The sequence below is a fragment of the Hypanus sabinus genome (assembly GCF_030144855.1).
Source record: "Hypanus sabinus isolate sHypSab1 chromosome X2 unlocalized genomic scaffold, sHypSab1.hap1 SUPER_X2_unloc_10, whole genome shotgun sequence".
NCBI lineage: Eukaryota > Metazoa > Chordata > Chondrichthyes > Myliobatiformes > Dasyatidae > Hypanus > Hypanus sabinus.
This window is the reverse complement of record NW_026778980.1, coordinates 91,553-116,072: the sequence shown is the minus strand read 5'-3', so window position 1 is coordinate 116,072 and position 24,520 is coordinate 91,553. Positions and strand designations below refer to the sequence as shown.

The 24,520-nt window shown below is 43.5% G+C and overlaps 1 protein-coding gene across 1 annotated transcript; it reads right to left on the bottom strand.

Annotated features, from left to right (window-relative positions):
* Positions 1–5,186: 5,186 nt before the first annotated feature.
* LOC132385706 (zinc-binding protein A33-like) lies at positions 5,187–20,616 on the bottom strand. Its single transcript, XM_059957917.1, has 6 exons — positions 19,789–20,616; positions 19,003–19,098; positions 18,360–18,593; positions 16,907–16,929; positions 16,701–16,819; positions 5,187–5,886 (listed from the first exon to the last, which is right to left on the bottom strand). The coding sequence occupies exons 1-6, from the start codon at positions 20,197–20,199 to the stop codon at positions 5,336–5,338; spliced, it is 1,434 nt and encodes a 477-aa protein (XP_059813900.1). The 5' UTR covers positions 20,200–20,616; the 3' UTR covers positions 5,187–5,335.
* Between the last annotated feature and the right edge of the window lie 3,904 nt (positions 20,617–24,520).

The following is a 24,520-nucleotide window of genomic DNA, read 5'->3' as shown; positions in this document are numbered from 1 at the left end:
ATTTAGAAGTGGATAAATCTCCGGATCCTGTCAGGATATTCCCCTGGACCTTGAGGGAAGTTTGTGTAGAAATAACAGGAGCTCTGACGGAGATCTTTAAGATGTCATTAGAAACGGGGATTTTGCCGGAGGATTGGCGTATTGCTCATGTGGTTCCATTGTTTAAAAAGGGTTCTAGAAGTAAGCCTAGCAATCATAGACCTGTCAGTTTGACATCAGTGGTGGGTAAATTAATGGAAAGTATTCTTAGAGATAGTATTAATAATTATCTGGATAGACAGGATCTAATTAGGAGTAGCCAGCATGGATTTGTGCGTGGAAGGTCATGTTTGACAAACCTTATTGAATTTTTTGAAGAACTTACGAGGAATGTTGACGAGGGTAAGGCAGTGGATGTAGTCTATATGGACTTCAGCAAAGCCTTTGACAAAGTTCCACATGGAAGGTTAGTTAAGAAGGTTCAGTCGTTAGGTATTAATGCTGGAGTAATAAAATGGATTCAACAGTGGCTAGATGGGAGATGCCAGAGAGTAGTGGTGGATAATTGTTTATCGGGATGGAGGCCAGTGACTAGCGGTGTGCCTCAGGGATCTGTTTTGGGCCCAGTGTTGTTTGTAATATACATAAATGATCTGGATGATGGGGTCGTAAATTGGATTAGTACGTATGCCGATGATATTAAGGTAGGAGGTGTTGTGGATAATGAGGTGGATTTTCAAAGCTTGCAGGGAGATTTATGCTGGTTAGAAGAATGGGCTGAACGTTGGCCAATGGAGTTTAATGCTGAGAACTGTGAGTTTCTACATTTCGGCAGGAATAATCCAAATAGAACATACAGGGTAAAAGGTAAGGCATTGAGGAATGCAGAGGAACAGAAAGATCTAGGAATAACAGTGCATAGTTCCCTGAAGGTGGAGTCTCATGCAGATAGGGTGGTGAAGAAGGCTTTTGGAATGCTGGCCTTTATAAATCAAAGCATTGAGTACAGAAGTTGGAATGTAATGCTAAAATTGTACAAGGCATTGGTAAGGCCAAATTTAGAATATTGTGTGCAGTTCTGGTCACCGAATTATAGGAAAGATATCAATAAATTAGGGAGAGTGCAGAGACGATTTACGAGGATGTTACTTGGGTTTCAGCACTTAAGTTACAGAGAAAGGTTGAACAAGTTTGGTCTCTATTCATTGGAGCGTAGAAGGTTGAGGGTTATTTTCCCCAATTACATTATAATTTTATCTTCAAAGGACCTATATATTTAATCCCATCTTTTGTAGGTATGGGAGCCAAATTTTGAAAAATATATCATATTCATTTCTTAGATTATATGTAATTTTTTCAAGTGGAATACAACTATAGATTTCATTATTCCAATGATCCATAGTTAAATATAACTCAGATTTCCAAGTAATTGCGATAACTTTTTTTAGCTACTGCCAATACAATATTTATAAATTTTTTCTGATACTTATTCAATTTAATTTTCGGTACTGTCCCTTCAATATCTCCTAATAAAAATAATATTGGACTATTTGGGAGTTTAACTCCAGTACTTTGTTCCAATAAAAGTCAGATATATCGAAAATGGTTGAATTTTAAAACAAGACCAAGTAGAATGTAAAAAAGTACCAATTTCTTGATTACTTCGAAAGCATTGGTCAGACATATTTGAATTTGATCTATTTATTTTCTGTGGTGTTATATATAATTGATGTAAAAATTATATTGTATTAATCTAATTTGAACATTTATTGTATTTATCATACTATCAGAAGATAATCTTGACCAACTTTTTCCAACAATTTTAACATTCAAATCGGTTTCCCACTTTTGTCTTCATTTATGAATTCCAGATTCAGTCTGTTTTTGAATCAAATTGTACATACAAGATGTAATTTTTTAAATTTTTCCTTTTTGAATTAATATTTCTATTTCACTAAGTTTTGGCATCAACATTGTTTGACCCAGCTTTTCTCGTAAATTGTCCTTTAATTGAAAATAAGAGAAAAGAGTGTTGTTTGATATTTTATATTTATTTTTTCATTGATCAAACGACATCAATATACCTCCTTCAAAACAATTACGTATATATTTAATCCCCTTTTGGAACCAATTATGTAAAAGTTTATTATCCATTGTAAAAGGAATTAGCCCATTTTGAATTAAAGTTTGTTTTTGCTAATAAAGATTTCTTCATCTTATCGTCCATATTTACCTTATTCCATAAATCAATCAAGTGTCTTAATATAGGAGATTCTTTTTTTTTTCCCGTATCAATTTGGATTCCCATTTATATGTAAAATCTTCTGGTATGTTTTCTCCTATCTTATCTAATTTTATTCTAATCCATGCCGGGTTTTTTTTTCATCAAAAAAAGATGCAATAAATCTAAGTTGATTTGCTTTATCATAATTCTTAAAATTTGGAAGTTGTAACCCTCCTAAATCAAATTTACATCTCAATTTTTCCAATGATATTCTTGACATCTTTCCTTTCCAAAGAAATTTCCTTACATATTTATTTCGTTCTTGAAAAAGCTTCTGCGGTAATTGTATTGGTAAAGTTTGGAATAAATATTGCAATCTATGGAATATATTCATTTTTACAGCATTAACTCTACCTATTAATGTTATTGGTAACATCATCCAATTATCAAGATCCTCTTTTATTTTTTAATAATGACAAATAATTTTGTTTATATAAATTTTTTACATCATTGTCAACTCTGATTCCTAAATATTTTATCCCATTTATTGAGCATCGAAATTGAGTTACTAATCGACATTGATTATAATTTCCTTTGGTAAGGGGTAAAATTTCACTTTTATCCCAATTTAATTTATACCCTGATACTTTCCCGTATTCTTCCAATATAAAAGATAATCTTTGCAAAGATTGTAATGGGTTTGTTAAATAAATCAAAACATCATCAGCAAATAAATTAATCTTATATTCTTCTTGATTAACTCTAAAACCGCCAATATCTGAATCTGTTCTAATTAATTCAGCTAATGGTTCTTTTGCCAATACAAATAAAGCAGGTGATAACGGGCAGCCTTGTCTAGTTGACCTCGTTAAGCAAAATGGTATTGAAATCTGAGCATTTGTAACTACTTTAGCTTGAGGATTAGTATTTAAGGTTTTAATCCATTGTATAAAAAGATTTTCCTAGCTCATATTTTTCCAATACCTTAAACAAAAAATCCCATTCCAATCTATCAAATGCTTTTTCTGCATCCAAAGCAAATGCCACACTCATTTCCTCTCTTTTTTGTGCCAGATGAATTATACTAAGTAACCAGGTTAGATTATCCATTGATTGTCTGTTTTTAATAAAATCTGTTTGATCCATATGTATTAATTTTGGTAAATATTTAGATATTCTATTAGATAAAATTTTTGCTATTATCTTATAATCTGTATTCAACAAAGAAATAGGCCTATATGATGTTGGTTTTAGAGGATCTCTTTTTTTGGCAATACAGTTAAGATCGCTGTTAAAAAAGATTGTGGGAGTTTATGCATTCTTTCCACTTGGTATATTAATTCCATAAAGGGAGAAATTAATATATCTTTAATTTTTTTTTTATAAAATTCAGGACGAAAACCATCTTCTTCTGGGGATTTGTTACTCTGAAGTGATCCTAAAGCTTGTTCAACCTCTTTTAATGTAAAGGGCATATCTAATCCTTTCTGTTCTTCCAAATTGAATTTTGGAAGGGTTATTTGTGATAAAAATTTATCTATCTCAGTAATCTTATTTTGTGATTCTGATTGATATAGTTCAGTATATAAAAAACAATTAAAGTTTCATTAATTTCTAAAGGTTTATCAGCAACCTTATTTACACTTGTTCTAATTGCATTTATTGTTTTAAAAGCCTGTTCTGTTCTCAACTGCCAAGCAAAAATTTTATGTGATCTTTCACCTAATTCGTAATATTTCTGTTTAGTTCTCATAATTATTTTTTCTGTACGATATGTCTGGAGTGTATTATACTGTAGTTTTTTATTAACAAGTTGTCTTTGTTTTTCTTCTGTCATATATCTTTGAGATTCTTTTTCTAACTTTATGATATCTTTTCCCAATTTTCCTTCTTAATTTTAGATGTATAACTTATAATCTGACCCCTTAAATATGCTTTCATCGCTTCCTATAATACAATTTTATCCTCAACTGAATGTAAATTTGTATCCAAAAAAAAATTGAATCTGTTTCTTCATAAAATCACAAAAATCTTGACGTTTAAATAAAATTGTATTAAATCTCCATCTAAGCTTTATGTCTATTTGAATAAAATGAATAATCTCTTTCTCTTGGATTAATTATTCTCCATATATCAATCAGGTTTAAATCTTCCATTAATGATAAAGTTAGTTTTATTACTTTTAATTCTGTAACAACTTTAGTTGACCTATCTAAAACTGGATCTAAACAAAAATTAAAATCTCCGCCTATTAATATTTTATCATTTGCGTCAGCCAAGTTCAAAAAATCTTCTTGTATGAATTTTGCATCATTTTCATTTGGTGCATAAATGTTCATAAAAGTTCATAATTCAGAAAAAATTTGACAATGTATAATCACATATCTCCCCACAGAATCAATTATTACATTTTGTATTTTAATTGGTAAAGATTTATTAACCGAAATTGCAACTCCTCTCGATTTTGAATTAAATGAAGTTGCTATAACATTTCCAACCCAATCTCTATTTAATTTCTTATGCCTGTGAACTTACTGAGCACATCCTTGCCAGAAAAAAAATCTTATCCCAATCCACTCTTCCTAGATCCTTTTTCATTTCCACAAAATTGGCCCTTCTCCAATTTTACCGGAACATTAAGCTGCCAGTTCTGCCCCTCACTAATAGCAGTAATGACGTTATCCCACGTGTCAACCCAAGCCCTAAACTCATCTGTTTTACCGACAATACTCCGTGCATTGAAATAGATGTTCCTGAGAATATGTATATCATCTGCTTTTTTATCATTTCCGTTTATACATGCAGTCCTCTCATGTTCCTTATCCTCCTGCACCTCACTATCTGCTCTGACACTCTGGTTCCCCTCCCTCTGCAAATCTAGATTAAATTCCCCGGAGCAGCACTGGCAAATCTACCCGCAAGAATGTTATTCCTCACCCCCCCCCGCCCAGTTTAGGGGCAAACCGTCCCGTCGGAACAGGCCCCACCTTCCCGGGAACAAAGCCCAATTGACCAGAAACATGAAGCCCTCCCTCCTGCACCATCCCCTTAGCCACGTATTTAGCTGCACTCTCCGCACATTTATATTTACAGGGACTTTACTCCTGACGCCGGTCCCGGGACCCGACCCGTTTACAGACCCGGAGCGGAACCGGAGCAGATTCTCAGCCACTGGTTCACATCCCCGGTCCGGAAGAAAGGATAAAGTTTCCCCGTGAATTTATTTCCAGTGAAGGTGTGGAGATGGGCCTTGGTCTCCGCGTTGTAAAATGAAACTGTCCCGGACTCGTAACTGAGATAAACTCCCACCCTCCCGGGGATGGGACCGGCAGCGAGACGGGACCCGGGGGAGGGGCGACCGGACACGTCACAATCCCAATGTAACACGTCACCAACCCGCCTGATGACCCAGAATCCGGTCTCCGGACTCAGACTGACCCGTCTCTTCCTCTCCACAGACTCGGCGGCGACTCCCAGAAACCAGCGCTGATTCCCCGTCACCTCCACCTCCCAGTAATGTCTCCCCGATGGGAATCCCTCCGATCCCAGCACACAAATCCAGTCTGTGAATCTCTTCCCAGTGTCAGGGAGATTCCTCCAGGTCCAGATCCATCTCACACTCTTCCGATCCCCAGACACCTCGAGACCCGGATGCGCCGTTTCCACATCCAGGGTGACAGAGACTGGGGGGAGAAGCAGAGAATTAGAGAGTCCCCGGGGATCGGGGGGAGACTCGGACAGCGCGTTCCCAGGATCGGGGGGAGACTCGGACAGCGGGGCCCGGGGATCGGGGGGAGACTCGGACAGCGCGGCCCCGGGGATCCGGGGTTTTCCGCTGGACGGAGAGCAGAGAGACCCGTGGCCCTTGACACCTCAGACAGCGGAAACATCCTCCCTCACTCCTGCCTGTTGACCCCTGAAAGAATTTTGTGTTTCCATGAGATCTCCTCTCATTCTCCGAAACAGGGAACAGAGAACATAGAGCAGTAGAGCACAGGAACAGGCCCGTCATACAATGTTCACTTTCATTTGTGAGTGTGAAGTGGGGCAGTGTGATGGTTTGAGACAGTAAAGGAGGTGATAATGGGAACCAGTATGGGTGAGATGAATGGCAGATTGAACCAGGAGGGGGAGGGGTGGAAAGCCTGTGGGTGAACTGTGTGTGTAGACGTAATGAGAAGCTAGAGGAGGCAAAGATGGCAGATGAGGATGACTTTGTCCCCTTTCCCACAACCCCATCCCCCGCAGCCCCTCATTAGGACAGGGGATGAATTTGCAGGAACCCTTAAGCAACACAGGTATTGATGAATTGTTTCAGTCTGAACCGTAGACTGTTTACTCATTTCCATAGAAACTTCCCGGCCTGCTGTTCACTCAACAATTTGTGTGTGTTACTCTGCTTTAAATATAGTCAATTATTTGGCCTCCAAAGCTGCCTGTGGCAGATTCACTATCCTGTGGATAAAGGAATTCCTCCTCATCTCTGTCCTAAATGGACATCCCTATAGTCGGAGGCTGTGCTTACCGTTCCCGACCCACCCACATCCTCCCAACATCAACTCTCTCCAGACAGGTGTCAGAGAGATCTGGCGAGACCCTTCATCAGGACCTGTGCAGTTTGGATTACCAGCATCTGTAGATTTTCTTGTGTTTGATTTTTAAAGCAGAAGTTATTTTATCATGAGCTGATCCATTTTCCCATTCTCCCATTTAGTCCCACTCTCCCACCCTCTCACCATGACCTGTCTACTCACATACCTATCAATCTCTGTCTTAAATACACACAATGACTTGGCTTCCACTGCCGCAAGAAATACTCAGATTCACCATCTTCTGGCTAAAAAAATTTCTTCGCATCTCCGTTCTGAATGGGCGCCCTTCAATCCTTAAGTCATGCTCTCGTACTAGACTCCCCCACCATGGGAAACAACTTTGCCACATCCACTCTGTCCATGCCTTTCAACATTCGAAATGCTTCTGTGAGGTTCCCCCTCATTCTAAACTCCACGGAGTACAGTCCAAGAGCGGTCAAACATTCCCCACATGTTAACACTCTTATTCCAGGAATCATTCTCGTGAATCTTCTCTGAACCCTCTCCAACGTCAGAACATCCTTTCGTAAATAAGGAGCCCAAAACTGCACACAGTATTCCAAGTGAGGTCTTACCACTGCCTTACAGAGCCTCAACATCACATCCCTGCTCTTATATTCTATTCCTCTAGAAATGAATGCCAACATTGCATTCGGATTCTTCACCATCGACTCAACCTGGAGGTTAACCTTAAGGGTATCCTGCACGAGCACTTCCAAGTACAATTGCATCTCAGAATTTTGAATACTCTCTCCATTTAAATAATAGTCAGCCCGTTTATTTCTTCTACCAACGTTCATGACCATACACTTTTAAACATTGTATTTCATTTGCCACTTCTTTGACCATTCTCCCAATCTATCCAAGTCTCCCTGCAGACTCTCTGTTTCCTCAGCACTACCGTCCCCTCCGCTTATCTTTGTATCATCAGCAAACATAGCCACAAAGCCATCTAATTCATAATCCAAATCGTTGATATACAACGTAAAAAGAAGCCGCCCCAACATGGACCCCTGTGGAACACCACTGGTAAATGGCAGACAACCAGAATGGGATCCCTATATTCCCACTCTCTGTTTCCTGCCAATCAGCCAACGCTCTACCCACATATGTAAATTTCCCGTAATTCCATGGGCTCTTATCTTGTTTAGCAGCCTCATGTGTGGCTCCTTGTCAAAAGCCTTCTGAAAATCCAAATACACAACATCCACTGCATCTCCCTTGTCTAGCCTACTTGTAATCTCCTCAAATAATTTCCAGGTACTCCGTAACCTCATCCTTGACAATTGACTCCAGAAACCTCACAACCATTTCTCAATCTAACAGGTCTATAATTTACTTTTTGCTTCCTTGCCCCTTTCTTAAATACCAGAGTGGCATTTACAATCTTCCACTCCTCCGGAACCATGCCAGAATCTATTGACTTTTGAAAAATCATTGCTAATGCCTCCGCGATCTCCACAGCTACTTCCTTCAAAACACAAGGGTGCATTCCATCTGGTCCTGGAGATTTATCTACCCTGAGACTATTCAGCTTCCTGAGTACTTTCTCTGTCGTAATTGTGACTGCACACACTTCTCTTCCCTGACACCCTTGAGTTTCCAGTATACTGCTGATATCTTCCTCAGTGAGGACTGATGCAAATACTCGTTCAGTTCCTCAGCCATCTCCTTATCTGCCATTACAATTTCTCCAGCATCATTTTCTATCTGTCCAATATCCACTCTCACCCGTTTTTTTATTCTTTATATACTTGACAAAGCTTTTAGTATCTTCTCTGATATTATTTGCCAGCTTCCTTTCATAGTTCATCTTTTCCCTCTTAATGGCCTTCTTAGTTTCCTTTTGTAAGCTTTTAAAAACTTCCCAATCCTCTATCTTCCCACTAATTTTTGCTTCTTTGAATGCCCTCTCCTTTGCTTTTACTTTGGCTTTGACTTCTCTTGTCAGCCACTTTGGCTTTGACTGCTCTTTTTCCATTTGAAAAATTCTTCTTTTTTGGAATATATCTGTCTTGCACATTCCTCACTCTTCACATAAACTCCAGCCACTGCTGCTCGGCCGTCCTTCCCCCTAATGTCCCTTTCAAGTCAAATTTGGGCAGTTCCTCTCTCGTGCCACTGTAATTTCCTTTACTCCACTGCAATACCGACACATCGGATTTCGGCTTCTCTTTCTCAAATTTCACAGTGAAGTCAATCATGTTACGATCACTGCCTCCTAACGGTTCCTTCACCTCAATCTCTCTAATCACCTCTGGGTCATTACACAATATCCAATCCAGTATCTCTGATCCCCTAGTGGGCTCAACAACAGGTTGTTCTGAAAAAAGCATCTCGTATACATTCTACAAATTCTCTGTCTTGAGATCCAGTGTCGACCTGATTTTCCCAATCCACTCGCATGTTAAAATCTCCCACAATTATCATAACACTGCCCTTCTGGCAAACCTTTTCTATTTCCTGGTGTAATTTGTATTCCACCTCACTGCAGCTGTTAGGAGGCCTGTAGATAACTGCCATCAGGGTCCTTTTACCCCTGCGATTTCTTAGCTCAACCCATAAAGATTCTGCACCTTCCGATCCTATGTCACCTCTTTCTAATGATTTAATATCATTTCTTACCAATAAAGCCACACCACCCCCTCTGCCTACCTGCCTATCCTTCCGATACACCGTGTATCCTTGGACATTCAGCTCTCACAGACATGCATCCTTTAGCCACGTCTCAGTGATGGCCACAAAATTATACCTGCCAATCTGTAGCTGTACGACAAGATCATCCAATTATCATAACCTTATGCTGTGTGTATTTAAGTAAAACACCTTAAGTCCAGTATTTGGTAAGTTTTGCTTTGATTGCACTGCAACTCATCCCAGTGGCTGCAAATTTGCCCCATCACCTGCCTGTCCTTCCTGACATCTTTACTGCTCACTATCTTAGATTTATAGATTCCCTCTCCTCCACTCTATCATTCTGGTTTACCACCCCCCTGCCAAATTAGTTTAAACCCTCCCTAACAGCTCTATTAAACATTCCTGCGATGATATTGATCCCCTTCGGGTTCAGGTGTAACCCGTCCTTTTTGAATAAGTAGTACTTCCCCCAGAAGAGATCCCAATGATCCAAGAATCTGAAGCCCTGCCCCCTGCACCAGACTCTCAGCCACGCATTCATCAGCCTGATCTCTAGCCTTGCCCTCGCTAGCACATGGGACAGGTAGCAATCCTGAGATTACTACCCTGGAGGTCCTGCTTCTCAGCTTCTTTCGTAACTCCCGGAAATCTCTCTTCAGGACCTCCTCCCTTTTCCTCTCTATGTCATTGGTACCAACATGTACCAAGACAGCTGGCTCCTCGCCCTCTCCCTTCAGAATATTCTGGACCCGATCCGAGACATCCTGTACCCTGGCACCTGGGAGGCAGCACACCATGTGGGTATCTCTACCAGGTGCACAGAATCTCCTGTCTGTTCCACTGACTATGGAATCCCCTATGACTACCGCATTCCTCTTCTCCCTCCTTCCCTCCTGCACAACAGCGCCAGGCTCAGTGCCAGAGACCCGGTCACCGTGGCCGTCCCCTGTCAGGTCATCCCCCTCAACAGCATCCAAAACGATATACTTGTTGCTGAGGGGGACAGCCACAGGGGTGCTCTCCACTATCTGGGCATTTCCCTTCCCTCTTCTGACAGTCACCCAGTTTTCTGACCCCTGTAGCCTAGGGATGACTACCTCCCTGTAGCTCCTGTCTATCACCTCTTCATTTTCTCTAATAAGCAGTAGGTAATCAAGCTGCAGCTCCAGATCCCTAACACAGACTCCGAGGAGCTGAATCTCGGTTCACCTGGTGCAGATGTGGCTATCAGGGAGGCTGGAGGTCTCCCAGGATTCCTACATCTGACACCCTGAACAAAGCACAGACCCTGCAGACATGCTACCTAATTCTACAGGAATGAAACAAAGAAAGATGGGTCTACTCACCCACTTACTTCGCTAAGCAGATGAACTTTTTAAACCGTTCGCTAATGTGCCCTGCTGTTCTCCCGTCCGTCGGGCCGATTTGCCAAGGGGAGAAAAAGAGTCGGTGCCTCGCTCTCGCCTCTTCCCGTTACCGCCTAAGCCAGTTGAGCCAAAGCCCTACACTCTGCTGCCACCCACTCCGCTGCCCGCTGTATAGGGTGGTCATCTTTTTAAACTCTCCGCGCTGTCCTGCGCAGTCTCGCCGTTCTTGTATGTGAAGTTTTTTTTTACACTGTCTTCCTTCAGAATTTAGCTCCCACGCCGCCCTTCTTGTCCCAATCTAAAAAAACACCTTCAGTCCTGTATTCATCAGCCTATTCCACACTGTCCACATGAAATTCAGCAAGGCCTTTGATTTCGATGTCAGACCACACTTGGAGCATTGTCTGCATTTCCGGTTCCCGAATATGGGGAGGATGTCATTACACTGGACAGTAGGCATCAGGAGGCTGTTACCAGGACTGGGGGCCTGGGTTAAAATCAGAGAGTGGATAAGCATGGGCTATTCAGCTGTAGTGTAGGATGTTCAGGTGTGACCCCTTAACAAGGTAAATAATTCATAAGGAGCTTAAATAAAGTTTCTTTTTCCAAGAAATGGGAGGACAGAACCAGAGGCCTCGGACTGAAAATGAGACGGGAAATTTTTCTGAGTGGTCTATCGGGTAACATTCTCATAGAGAGGGAGGTTGGTAAATGGAATTTGCCCTCAGACGCTGTAGAGACAGGTAAAAATAAAATATTTTAAAATAAATTTGGGCAGGTTCACAGATGGGAAATGGATAGAGGGATATGGGGCAAACACACACAAATGGGCCATGCTCAAGAAGACATCATAGTCTTGCAGATTGATGAATTGGGCCGTGAGTTCAACATCCATCAAACCCTCCCAGACCATCCTCCTGAGGAATCTCACCCCGGAGTCTGTCTGTGAAGTGTTGATGTGACGTCACGTCAGAGGGCAGCTCAGTGACACAGAACAGACAGACTGGGTAAGGACGGCAGATTTCAATCCTAAATGGGAATTTGTGCCTATTTCTGTGGCTGTGTGTCACACTCTGATAGTATGTGTGTGTGTGTGTGTGTGTGTGTGTGTGTGTGTGTGTGTGTGTGTGTGTGTGTGTGTGTGTGTGTATGTGTGCGTGTGTTGATTGTGATAAATATCCGTGTGGTGTGTATACACATTGAAGGAGAGTATGCACATTGAGGAATTTGTATGTTACAATGATTCATCACATGTCTGGTGTGTGTTGACAATGTGTCACACGTGATTGAGTTGTTTAAATGAATAAATGACTGTCTCTGAAGAGACTGGTTTCCAGGTTACTGAGGGAAATAACAACGTACATTGCTGAGGCTCTGACTACAATCTGCCAGTCCTTCCTGTGTATGTGTGTAAGGGAGCTTCGCCAGGCCGGTTATGCTGTGTGTGCTTCTCCCGAGATGAAATCTTGACCCATGTCAATGCTTGTTGGTGTGTCCGAGCTCATTCTCACAATGCTTCAATGTAGTGGTCTGATCAACATAAGACATAGGAGCAGAATTAGGCCATTTGCCTATTGAGTCTGCTCTGCCATTCAATCACGGCTGATCCTTATTTTTCCTCCTCAGCCCCACTACCTGGTCTTCTCCCCGTAACCTTTGGTACTGTTCAATCTAGAACCTATCAAGCTCTGCCTTAAATACACACAACAAGTTCCACAAATTCACCAGCCGCTGGCTCAAGTTCGTTCACATTTTTTTAAATAGATGCCCCTCCATCATGAGGATGTGCCCGCTTGTCCTGAACTCCATCACAATGGGAAACATCCTTTCCACATCTACTCTGTCTAGGCCTTTCAACATTCAAAAGGTTTCAATGAGATCCCCCCTCATCTTTCTAAATTCCAGTGAGTACAGACACAGAGCTATCAAACGTTCCTCGTATGATAACCCTTTCATTCCTGGAATCATCCTTATGAAATGAACCTTCTGCAATGCCAGCACATCTTTTCTTAGATGAGGAGCCCAAAACTGTTCACAATACACAAGGTGAGGCTTCACCAGTGCCTTATAAAGCCTCAGCATCACATCCCTGCTCTTGAATTGAATGCTATCTAAACCCCTTGGACTGAATGCTAACATTGGATTTGCCTTCCTCACCACTGACTGTACCTGCAAGTTAACATTTAGGGAGTTCTGCAGAATGACTGCTAAGTCCAATTTCGTCTCAGATTTTTTGATTTTCTCCCCATTTGAAAAAAAAACAATCTGCACATTATTTCTACGACCAAAGTGCAGGACCATGTATTTTCCAACATTGTATATCATTTGCCACTTTCTTTCCCATTCTCCTCATCCAAGTCCTTGTCCAGCCTAACTGTTTCCTCAACACTCCACCAATCTTCGTATCATCCGCAAAACCTGGAAACAAAGCCTTGTATTCTAATACAAGAGGGTATGACTTCATGATTGAAGGACGTCCTTTTAGAACTGAGATGCGGAGAAATTACTTTAGTCAGTGTGTGGAAAATCTGTGGAATTTGTTGCGACATGTGGCTATGGAGGCCAAGGCATATTTAAGGCAGAGATGTACCGGTTCTCATTTAGCCAGGGCATCAGATGGTATGGGGTGAAAGCAGGGGAGTGTGGATGTCTGGAAGAATTGGGTCTGCCCATGACTGAATGTTGGAGCAGACTCAATGGGCCGAATGGCCTACTTCTGCTCCTACATCTTATTGTCTATTCCATCAGCTAAATCTTGATATACAGCATAAAATAAAGGTGTCCCAACACTGACCCCTGTGGAACACGACTCACTGGCAGCCAACCAGAAAAGGATCCCTTTACTCTCATTCGCCGTTTCCTACCAATCAGCCAATGTTCTAACCATGCCTGTAACTTTTCCGTAATACCATGGCCTCTTAACCTGGTTACCACCTTCATGCGTGGCACTTTGTAAAGGCCTTCGGAGATTCCAAATATACAACATCCACTGCATCCCCTTTATCGATCCTGCTTGTAATCTCCTCAAAGAATCCCAACAGGTTTGTCAGGCAGGATATTCCCTTAACGAAGCCATGCTGACTTGTCCTATCTTGTCCAGTGTTACCAAGTATTCCATAGCCTCACACTTAACAATTGACTCCAATTTCTTCCCAACCACAGAGGTGAGGCAAACTGGTCAATAATTTCCTTTTTGCTGCCTTCCTCCTTACTTAAAGAGTCAAGTGACATTTGCCATTTTCCAGTCCTCTGGCACCATGCCAGGGTCCAGTGATTTTTGGAAGATCATTTGAAATGCCTCCATAAGTTCTACTGCTACCTCTTTCAGAACACTAGGGTGCAGTTCATCTGGTCTGGGTGACTTATGCACCTTTAGGTCTTTCAGCTTTTTGAGCAGCTTCTCCCTTGTAACAGTAACTGCACTCACTTCTCTTCCCTCGCACTCTTCAACACCGGGCACAGTGCTGGTGTCTTCCACGGTGAATACTGGTGCAAAATATTTGGTTTATCTGTCATCTCTTTATCCTCTGTCATTATATATCCGGCCTCATTTTCTAGTGGTCCTATATCCACTCTTATCTCTGTTTTATTTTTTTACAATACTTGAAAAACAATTTGATATTGTTTGCTAGCTTGTTTTACAAAGATAGGTGTGTAAAAAGGGCCTGAAGGATCATTGGAGACCATTGCACATTTAGATGGAGAAATAACGTAAAGATTTTTAATCCTCATGTATATGAAGGATGTAAGTAATAAAGTCAATTCAATTCAAATCAATTTCTTGTTTATTTTTTCCCACCCAATCATCCTTTTAGTTCCTCTCTGTAGATATTTAAAAGCTTCCCAATCCTCTCTCTTCCGACTAATTTTTGTTTAGTTGTATGCCCTCTCTTTTGCCTTTACATTAACTTGTCAGCCACGGTTGTACTATTTTGCATTCTGAGTATTTATTTATTTTTGGAATACATCTATCCTCATTTCCCCAGAAACTGACAGCATTTCTGCTCTGCTCTCATCCCTGCCAGCATCTCTTTCCAATTTGCTTTGACCAACTCCTTTCTCAGACCACTGTAATTTCTTTCATTTCTCTGAAATACTACAATGTCAGGGGTTACTGTCTCCTTATCAGATTTCAAGTTGAACTCAGTCATGTTGTGAGCTCTGCCTCCTAAGGTTTCTTTTAACTACTCACCTCTGGTTCAATACATAACACCCAATCCAGTAGAGCTGTTCCCCGAGCAGGCTCAACGACAAACTGCTCTAGAAAGCCATCACATTGCATTCAACAAACTCACTCTCTTGAGATCCTTTACCAACCTGATTTTCCCAATTGACCTGCATGTTGAAATCTCCCATGATTATCAGAACATTGTCCTTTTCATCAGCCTTTTCTATTTCCAGTTGTAATTTGTGGGCCACAACCCACTGACTGTTGGGAGGCCTGTATATGACCTCTGTCAGTGGCATTTTTACTTTTGCCATTCCTTACCTCAACCCACAAGGATTCAACATCTTCCAATCCTACGTCCCATCTAGCTACTGATTTACCAGCAGAGCCACACCACCCCATCGGCCTTCCTTCCTTCCTCCGATACATTGTGTAATCTTGAACATTCAGCTCCCAACTACAACCATCCTTCAGCCACGATTCTGTGATGGCCACAATATCACACCTGACAATCGGTAATAGTGCAACAAGATCATCCACCTTATTTCTCATACTCCATGCATTGAGATATAACACATTGTGTACTGTATCTGCTACCCTTTTTAATTCTGCATCGCTAATACACTGATACTCACGTTGCTGTCTGCAATTTTCTCCTTTCATCTGTCCGCCCTATCTGACCGTCTGACTGCATGCAATCTTTGCATTTTACTATCAGTTCTATCGCTTCACTCCACTTCCAACCCCTCACCCCACCAAATTAGTTTAAACCCTCCCCGACAGCTCTATCAAACCTCTCTGTGAGAATATTCTTCTCCCTCGGGTCGAGGTGCGACCCATCCCTTTTGAGCAGGTCATTCCTCCACCAGAACAGATCCCGATGATGCAAGAATCTGAAGCCCTGTCCCCAGCACCATTTTCTCAGCCATATTTATCTGTCAAATTATCCTGTTTCTTCCCTCACCAGCATGTGGCACAGGCAGCAATCCAGAAATTACAACCCTGGGGGTACTGCTTCTGAGCTTTCGACCAAGCTCTCCAAATTCTATTTTCAGGACTTCTTTGCTTTTACTTCCAATGTCATTGTCACAAATTTACAAAGATATCTGGCTCTTTTCCCTCCCTCTCTAAAATGCTGTGGACACGATCCAAGACGTTCCTGACCCTGGCAACCAGGAGGCATTCGGGTGTTCCGTTCACATCAGTAGATTCTCCCGTCTGTTCCCCTGGCGATTCAGTCCCCGATCACGACCACTCCCCTCTTCTGCCTCTAACAACAGTGAGAGATGCTGATCCGGAAGGGGGAAGACCTGTGTCTGTCAGAGTCTGCACTCACAGGGCACATGAAGGACTTGTGTATTTTCCTGACAATCCCGGTCACCACACTGATACTCATTGTTATTCCCTGCAATATTATCGTCAGTATTAAATTCCCAGTTCCTCTGGTAGATCCAAACCCATGTCCTGGTGTGTTAGTGCAATGTGCCTGGGATCAGGACACAGTGGTTAATCTGCCATTCCGGTGTATTGGTTGTATTGTGACCCTGTGCTGGTGTGTCCAGGGGTCTGACATCTCCAGCTGACCATGTGACAGTGATGCCTCCCAGTCGGTGGGGTTGATGTGGAATAAACTTCAGTTCCCCTTCAGCCCAGTATTACAGACAATCTTTGCCTCAAATTGAAACTAAATTGAGCTTCATAAACAAGGGGAAATGAATCTTTGTAAGTTTTACCTCGATAAATAGCATCAAGCGTTTCTCTCAGCACTGTGTTCAACAAATAGGGGTGATCGAATTTTTCAACCGGTAGTGTCTCATCTGTCACTGCCAATTCATGGACATCGTCATTAATCCTGTAAATATTAAACTGCTGGTTATAAATTGCTATTCTGAACTATTTTACAAATCCATTCAGTGGTTCAGTAAAGAGTATGTCCTACCTTCTGTTCCGACGAGCTTCCTCCTGAAATAAATAAAACACAAATCGGATTAGACTTGGACTTACTGTCCACATCCAGAATTTGATCCAAATCATTACCAGGTGATGAAAATTCCCACTCCCGCAATCACTCACACACACGGACAATACAGAACCACAGGGTAACTTACAAGGAAAGTTTCTGAATGTCAGACCAGTACTGAGAGAATGAAACTTACAGGGAAGACAGGACAGGCTGTGCATTTTCATCCGGATATGACGTCAGTCTGATAGGATGGAGGAATTTAAGATCAGTGATGTATGTGATTGTGTGCGGGTGGAGGAAGTACCTCAATTTATGGGGAGACTTGTGAGGTGATGTAATTTCAGATGGATTTTAACAAATTCCACAAGGAATTTATTGAGGAGGATGTGGAATTCAGAGCCACAGGAGTGGTGGAAATGGAACAGCAGAGATTGAATGTAAAAGGGAGAATGGATAAACACGTGAGGGACCAGAGATTTCAGGGCACGATTGCTGGTTGTGCTGAGAAGGTGGCAGGAGGATTGTGAAGCAGGGAAATTGAGAGGAGGAAATGGGCCAAATGGCCTGGTTATGTTTTGAACAATTGAACGTTCATTTGATTGTTATCTGTAAAAGTAAAAAGACAGTAATAGTAATAGTTTCCCTAATCTGGATATAGAAGATAAGTCTGATGTGTGTCAAATTCTTTTTTCTCACGGATTGACAGAGAGACCCTCACACCCACCGCACCAGACACACTCACAGTCTGTGACTGGAACCGGGAGTTAATGAGAGTTTTAGGGGATATTTAATACAGAATTAAGGACACAGTCAGCAGCTCTGTGTTACGATCAGTGTAAATAATTTCAGAGAAATTTGAATTCTGTCCTGGGATGTACAGAAGTTGTGGAAGTCCAGTTTTGGGACAACAACAACCCTGAATAGAGGCATCAACTCTCTGGTGAGAAACAGTTTGCTGCCATTTGTAAATACTGTGTGTATGAGCAATGCATCTGTTTTCTGTTTGCATTGTATTCTGCGTTACGTGTTTATGACGATAACCAGTCTGGTGAGTGGGGCCGTGGTAAAAGTGAAGGGAAAAAGTTGCGTATCTGTACTTTGTTCTGGGCAGTTTTGAGCTGGGGACGGGCGGATGTCATTCTGTTCTTGACCGCTGTGTGGCAGCTTACTTTACAATGAATTACCCTGAAGTTTCATCGCTTCAAGATTGTATTTTGCTAATGAAGGACTGAAAGCGTATTTTGGACATTTTGAAATGTCATTATTGGAGTGATTGGTGGGTGCATCATGCAGGTATAACAACTTGTGTGAGGTCGCCAGCAGCGGCAATTGATATGTTAGAATTGGCCGCTGTGCTGTGTTTATTTCAAATATACCACTGTTCATTTAGTGCCCTTTGACAGAAACAAAGTGAAATAGAATCCCTCACCTTGAGAAATATCACACTGTCTTTTTGATCCATCTGTTCCTTTATCTTTGAGATTTCCTCCTGAATTAAAATTATATTCTCTTGAATCTCCCGAAGATTTTTCTCCATTGGGTTGAGAATCCTCTTCTCTTCTTCCCTGAGATCCCTGAGTAAGCTCTGCTCTTTCTCAGTGATAATCTGGCGCAGTTCAGCAAACTGGGATGTGACGTGGGACTGAATGCTGTGTGTCTGTTCCTGTTGAATGAAAGGTAAAGATTAATATACTGCATTGCTGTGCTCTGTTTCCTTCTGTCGTTCAGTTTGGTCTATTGGAGTCCATGCTACTTCTGAGTGCATTCCCGTCAACACCATTCCCTCACGTTTTCCTGAAACATATTCTCCCTCATTGACCCATAAACCCCCATCTGATTCCCGCATACCCTCCCCAACTTCACAGGGTTAATTGTAATAACCATTCATCCAGCATGTCCTTGGGATGTGTTGGAGTCTCTCGTGGCCACGGGGAGAGCATGCAAACTCCACATAGACAGCAACAGAGGTCAGCATCGAATCCAGGTCACTGGACCTGCGATACTCGGCTATTCTGCATTAAATGGAGCAAAACTCGACAGTAATATCAGAAATTCCGCTCAGGAAGTCTCACCCGAACTCCGGAAATCTTCTGTTTCTGTTGCTGCTCCTTTTTCTGGAAGTCTGATTTCTTTTTTGTGAGAGAGTCTAAGGAAGATTTTAGCTGATCCTGGAAGTCAGAGAGTGAAGGAAATAGAAACAAAGATGCATCAAAAGAAACAGGTGATCAAACCCGATTATCGCACAAAATGCCGGAGGAATTCAATTAGTCAGACAGCATCTATTCAGGGGAAATAAACAGTCGGTGTTTCAGGATGAGACCCTTCATTAGGACTGGGAAGGATTGGGACAGAAGCCAGAATAAAAAGGTTGGGGATGAGAACCAGCTGACAGGTGACGGGTGAGACAACGTGAGGGGAAATGGTGTGGAGGGTGATGAAGTGAGAAGCTAAGAGGGGACAGGTAGAAGAGGTAAAGGGCTGGAGAAGAAGGAATCTAATACGAGCGGACAATCGACCTTGGAAGAAACAGGAGGAACTGGGCTGTTTGCGCCCCTGAATGGTGAGGAGGGAGGAGGTTAGGAGTCAGGTCCCACTTGTCCTATTTTCAGGTATCAGTGCCATGAGGGAGATCAGTGGGGAGGAGCGAGTGGATCAGGGCGATACAGTACGTAGAGCGCGATCCGTATGGAGAGCGGAGAGCTACGGTGTGAGGAGGTGGGCTGTGGGACGGAGAGATGCTGGAATCCCGTTGGAGACGGCGGAAGTTGCAGAGAGTGATGTGGTAGTTATAGAGGCTCGTGTGATGATATGCAGGACAAAGGAAATATTTTAAGTATTGAACTAACGTTAGTTTTTACCTTGTAGATTTTAACAGCTTCTTTAATCGGCAGGAAGCGGTGCTCTCTGTGTTCCTCCGCAACTGCACAGACCAGACAGATTAGTGTCTTGTCCTTTTCACAAAACAGCTTCAGTTCTTCCTCATGTTCCTCGCAGTGACGTTTACTTTCCTTCCCTTTCCGATTCAGGTCAAGATTTCGAGATTTTTCAGCCAGATTTGCTAAGGCCCGATTCACCCTGAGGGTGCGGTCAGCAAACACCTCTCTGCATTCCGGGCAGGAGTTTCTCTGCTCCCTTTCCCAACACCGTGTGATACAAGAGCGACAGAAGTTGTGTCCACACTCCAGTATAACCGGATCGGTGAAGAAATCCAGGCAGACGGGACAAATTGCCTCCTCTGTTAAACTCTCGACCGGTCCTTTCGAAGCCATGTTAACTCCTGACACTTCCTGATTCAGAATGCTTTCACTTTCGGGGAGCTGCCGATCCCCTGCAGTACCGCGATTGTCCACTACGCGCGCTGCAGACTCGGGGAATGAACATTATGTTGTTGGATGGGTTCAGTGGGAATTCTGGCTATTTCCATGTTAGTGTGGGATCAAAAACAAATTAAACAGTGAAAAGATAAGAAAACGCCCAATGGACTGTCTAAGCCCGGCGACGAGCGTGGGTGAGTTGGCCATATGCCCAGCAACCCCATCTCGTAAACACGTAGAGCAACAAAAAACGTTAGCCGAATGTCCAAAGGCCCCATCGCTCCGATCGGAAGGACCTTTCCGGATCGAGATCCTTCATCTGAACTGTCTCAACCCGAAATGTCGATTGTCCATTTCCCTCCACAGATGCTGCCCGACCCGCTGAGTTCCTCCAGCAGCTCGTTTTTTTTATCTTTCTCCAGGTCTAAGAGAGTCAGAGTGGAGTGTAAAACGGTGGATAAGTAAACAGTGAAAACATGCCATTAAACTGGGGATGCGGAGAGAATATTGTGCTGTGAGGAGAGAGATGCAGTGGTGATGACCGACCTTTGGTTGTCGGAAAAAGCACAGGACTGGATATTCTACGTCACAGGGTGGAAAATGTTAATTTTTCGGTGAGGTCCTGATTTCAACAGCCCTCCGTGAGAAAAACTTCGTGACTTGAACCATGTCCGTCCCGTCTCCAATAGAAGGTCCCCTTCACTCTGGATACAGATCAGATGTTGATACTTTTTTTGTATCAAAATAAGCTTTATATCAAATACTTAGAGTGATAAAACGTGCCAATACCTTTACCCAATGAATTTACATTCGTTCTCTGTGGGGTATTCTGTTGTCTGTTGTCGCTCATGTGCCCCCTGGGGTAGTGAACAATAATTGAGAGGTTTCCACAGCCAACCCGGCCGCTCCCAGTCGAGCAGTTGAGAGACCCAATAGTTCCAAAGGTGTCCCTGTAGTCTGGACTGTGCCAGTCGGCAGCATTCCTGTATGACAGGGTGTGGTGAACTACATATACCTGTCTGGACCCCCCCCCCACCCCCCCGGCGCGCTGACTGTTCCTGTGGCTCCTCCCACAGACCCCTGTATAAAGGCGATTGGAGGCACTGCTCCTCCCTCAGTCTCCAGGATGTTGTGTGCTGGTCGCTTGCTGCTGACGGTGCTTTCTTCCAGCCAATAACAGCCTGCCTTGACTCATGTCTCCGAGAGTTATTGATGGTGCATCACAGGGGTTCCCAACATTTTGTGCCAAAGACCAATACCATTAATCGTGGAACCCAGGTTGGGAACCGCTGCTCTCCGGACATCTCGGTGTGATGGCAGGCCAACAAGTTTCGAACGTCTTTCCCCGAGTTGATGATCTTCCAGCAGCACTCGCTGTCCGTTTTCCTGCGCGTCCTGGGAACAGCCCGAGGACCAGTGAGCCTTCTGTTACGCAGCTGCTGTGGCACAGGCCCTTGCATCTTTCTCCACAGATCTTCGCCAGCCCACAGTCCGCAAAGAGGTGAGTGACCGTCTCGTCTCCACTGCAGTAATCTCGGGGCAGCGCACTGTGGGAGTGATCTCCGGGCATGCAGCAAGGATCAGACTGGGAGGGGCCCTCTCGTCTCCACTGCAGTAATCTCGGGGCAGTGCGCTGTGGGAGTGATCTCCGGGCAGACAGCAAGGATCAGACTGGGAGGGGCACTCCCGTCTCCACTGCAGTAATCTCGGGGCAGTGCGCTGTGGGAGTGATCTCCGGGCAGACAGCAAGGATCAGACTGGGAGGGGCACTCTCGTCTCCACTGCAGTTTTATCGGGGCAACGCGCTGTGGGAGTTATCTCCGGCATGCAGCAAGGATCAGACTGGGAGGGGCACTCTCGTCTCCACTGCAGTTTTATCGGGGCAACGCGCTGTGGGAGTTATCTCCGGCATGCAGCAAGGATCAGACTGGGAGGGTCCCCCTCGCCATCAGACAGGTGAGGTCTTGCTGCCTGTTGGTGAGACCTGGTGATGAGGCATTCTGCCAGATGGTCTGGACTGTCTGCTCAAGGAACCACTCCACTGTGTCCATCCAGTCCTTCTCCTGCAGTAACTGCAGGACATTCCGTGCTGACCACTGTCTGGTGTTCTTGTGGTCAAAGCTGCTGGTCTGAAAGAACTGTCAGCAATTTCATTAACACAAGGTTCACATGGAGAAGCTTCCTGATTGAGACAGACACAGTCTCACAGGGTATTTACAGGATTGGGGCAGGAATGATGTTTCCCCTGGTTGGGCAGTGGAACCTGGGATCACAGACTCATAATCCGAGATCACCTCAGCGGGACTGAGATGAGGAGAAATTGCCCCAACACAGTGCGGTGAATATTCGGGATTTTCTCCACACGTTTTCTAAATTAAACGGACATATTTAGGGGCTCGGCGGTGTTGGGGATGTTGCAGGAAAGTGGCGCAGAGGTCAAAGATCAGCCATGTTCTGAGTGAGGGGCAGAACAGCGCAACGGGCCGAATGGCAACGCCCACTTCTGTTTCTTATTTCCTAAATCACGAGTTTACCTTTGCGCCTTGTTCTCCCTTGGCCTTCAGCCTGTCGGAATGCACAGGGGAGCGGTGAGAGCTCCGGAGATCCATCAGCAGCCGCTGTGGTTATTTCATGCTCTTGTGATTTATCCTGTTTCTGTATCTGCATTCGCACAGTTTGTTACCTTCAGCACTCTGGCTGATCTTTCACTGCCTGCTTCTGCTATCGTTACTATTCTATACTTTTTCTAAGTGTGTCCACAGGAAAATGCTTCTCGAGTTTGTATGTTGTGACTTATCTGCGCTCTGATAATAAAATTTATTTTGCAATTTGCCAAAAAACACAGGCAAATGAAATTAGATGGACATCTTGGTCAGCATGGACCAGTTGGGCCAAATGATGAATCCATGCTGAATGACTCTATGATAAAGTAGAGAAACAAGCTCTTTGGACAGTATGTCTGTATCGATCCTAATGCTAACACATTCTTGCCATAGAGGGAGTACAGAGACACCAGATTGATTCCTGGGATGACAGGACTTTCATCTGAAGAAAGACTGGATCGACCAGGCTTATACTCACTGGAATTTAGAAGATTGAGGGGGGATCTCACTGAAACATATAAAATTATAAAGGGATTGGACAGGCTGGATGCAGGAAGATTGTTTCCGATGTTGGGGAAGGCCAGAACGAGTGGTCACAGTTTAAGGATAAAGGGGAAGTCTTTTAGAACCGAGATGAGGAAATACTTTTTCACACAGGGAGTGGTGAATCTCTGTGAATTCTCTGCCACAGGAAACAGTTGAGGCCGGTTCATTGGCTATATTTCAGAGGAAGTTAGATATTGCCCTTGTAGCTAAAAGGATCGGGGGTATGGAGAGAAAGCAGGTACAGGGTTCTGAGTTGGATGATCAGCCATGATCATACTGAATGGTGGTTCAGGTTCGAAGGGCCGAATTGCCTACTCCTGCACCTATTTTCTATGTTAATTAGAGTTTTGGGGATTTCCCTTTAATTCTGAGAACAAACTGTGACTGACATCTCCAGCTCCAAGCAGCAGACCGTCCTCACACACACACAGCCAATCAGTGATCACTGCTGGGAGAGCGATGCTGCCATTGGCTGAGGGGTGTCAGTGGGCGGGACGCTGTTTGGACTGGGACCGAGTGGGCCGGAGACCGGGAGCTGAGCCTCGTGTTTCGGCTGCACCACCGGCGGGTCGTGAATCCTTTCGAAGGCAGAGCTGAAGCGACCGGCGGAGATTCCGTGAGATGTTTCAGCTACACGGAGGGCGCCCGGCCTTTCCCCGCCGAGGATCGGGGCCTGTTGTCTGGAGTTGTCTCCCAGACCCGTCCCTTCCTGCTGGGAGACGGGAGCTGCCCCGCAGCGGCTGCCGGTGGATCTCCGGAGCTCTCACCGCTCCCCTGTGCAATCCGAACTGCTGAAAACCAAGGGAGAACAAGGCGCAAAGGTAAACGTGCTTTAGAAAATAACGAACAGGAGCATGTCTGGCCATTCGGCCCGTTGCACCTATTCCACCCTTTCCTCAGAATAGTCTTTTCTTGTTAAATCTTTTTATTGATTTTAAACAAACATAAATGAAACATGAATACAAAGAGCTTGAGAGTATATAATTAATAGGTTAAGGTATAAATACAAATAGATGATAATAACCTCCCAAACTAATAGTGGTAACAAAAAATGGAGAAAATAAATGAAAAAAATCCTAACCGACATGGGCCATTGCATTATATCAATTATACACAGTAGCGTCAAT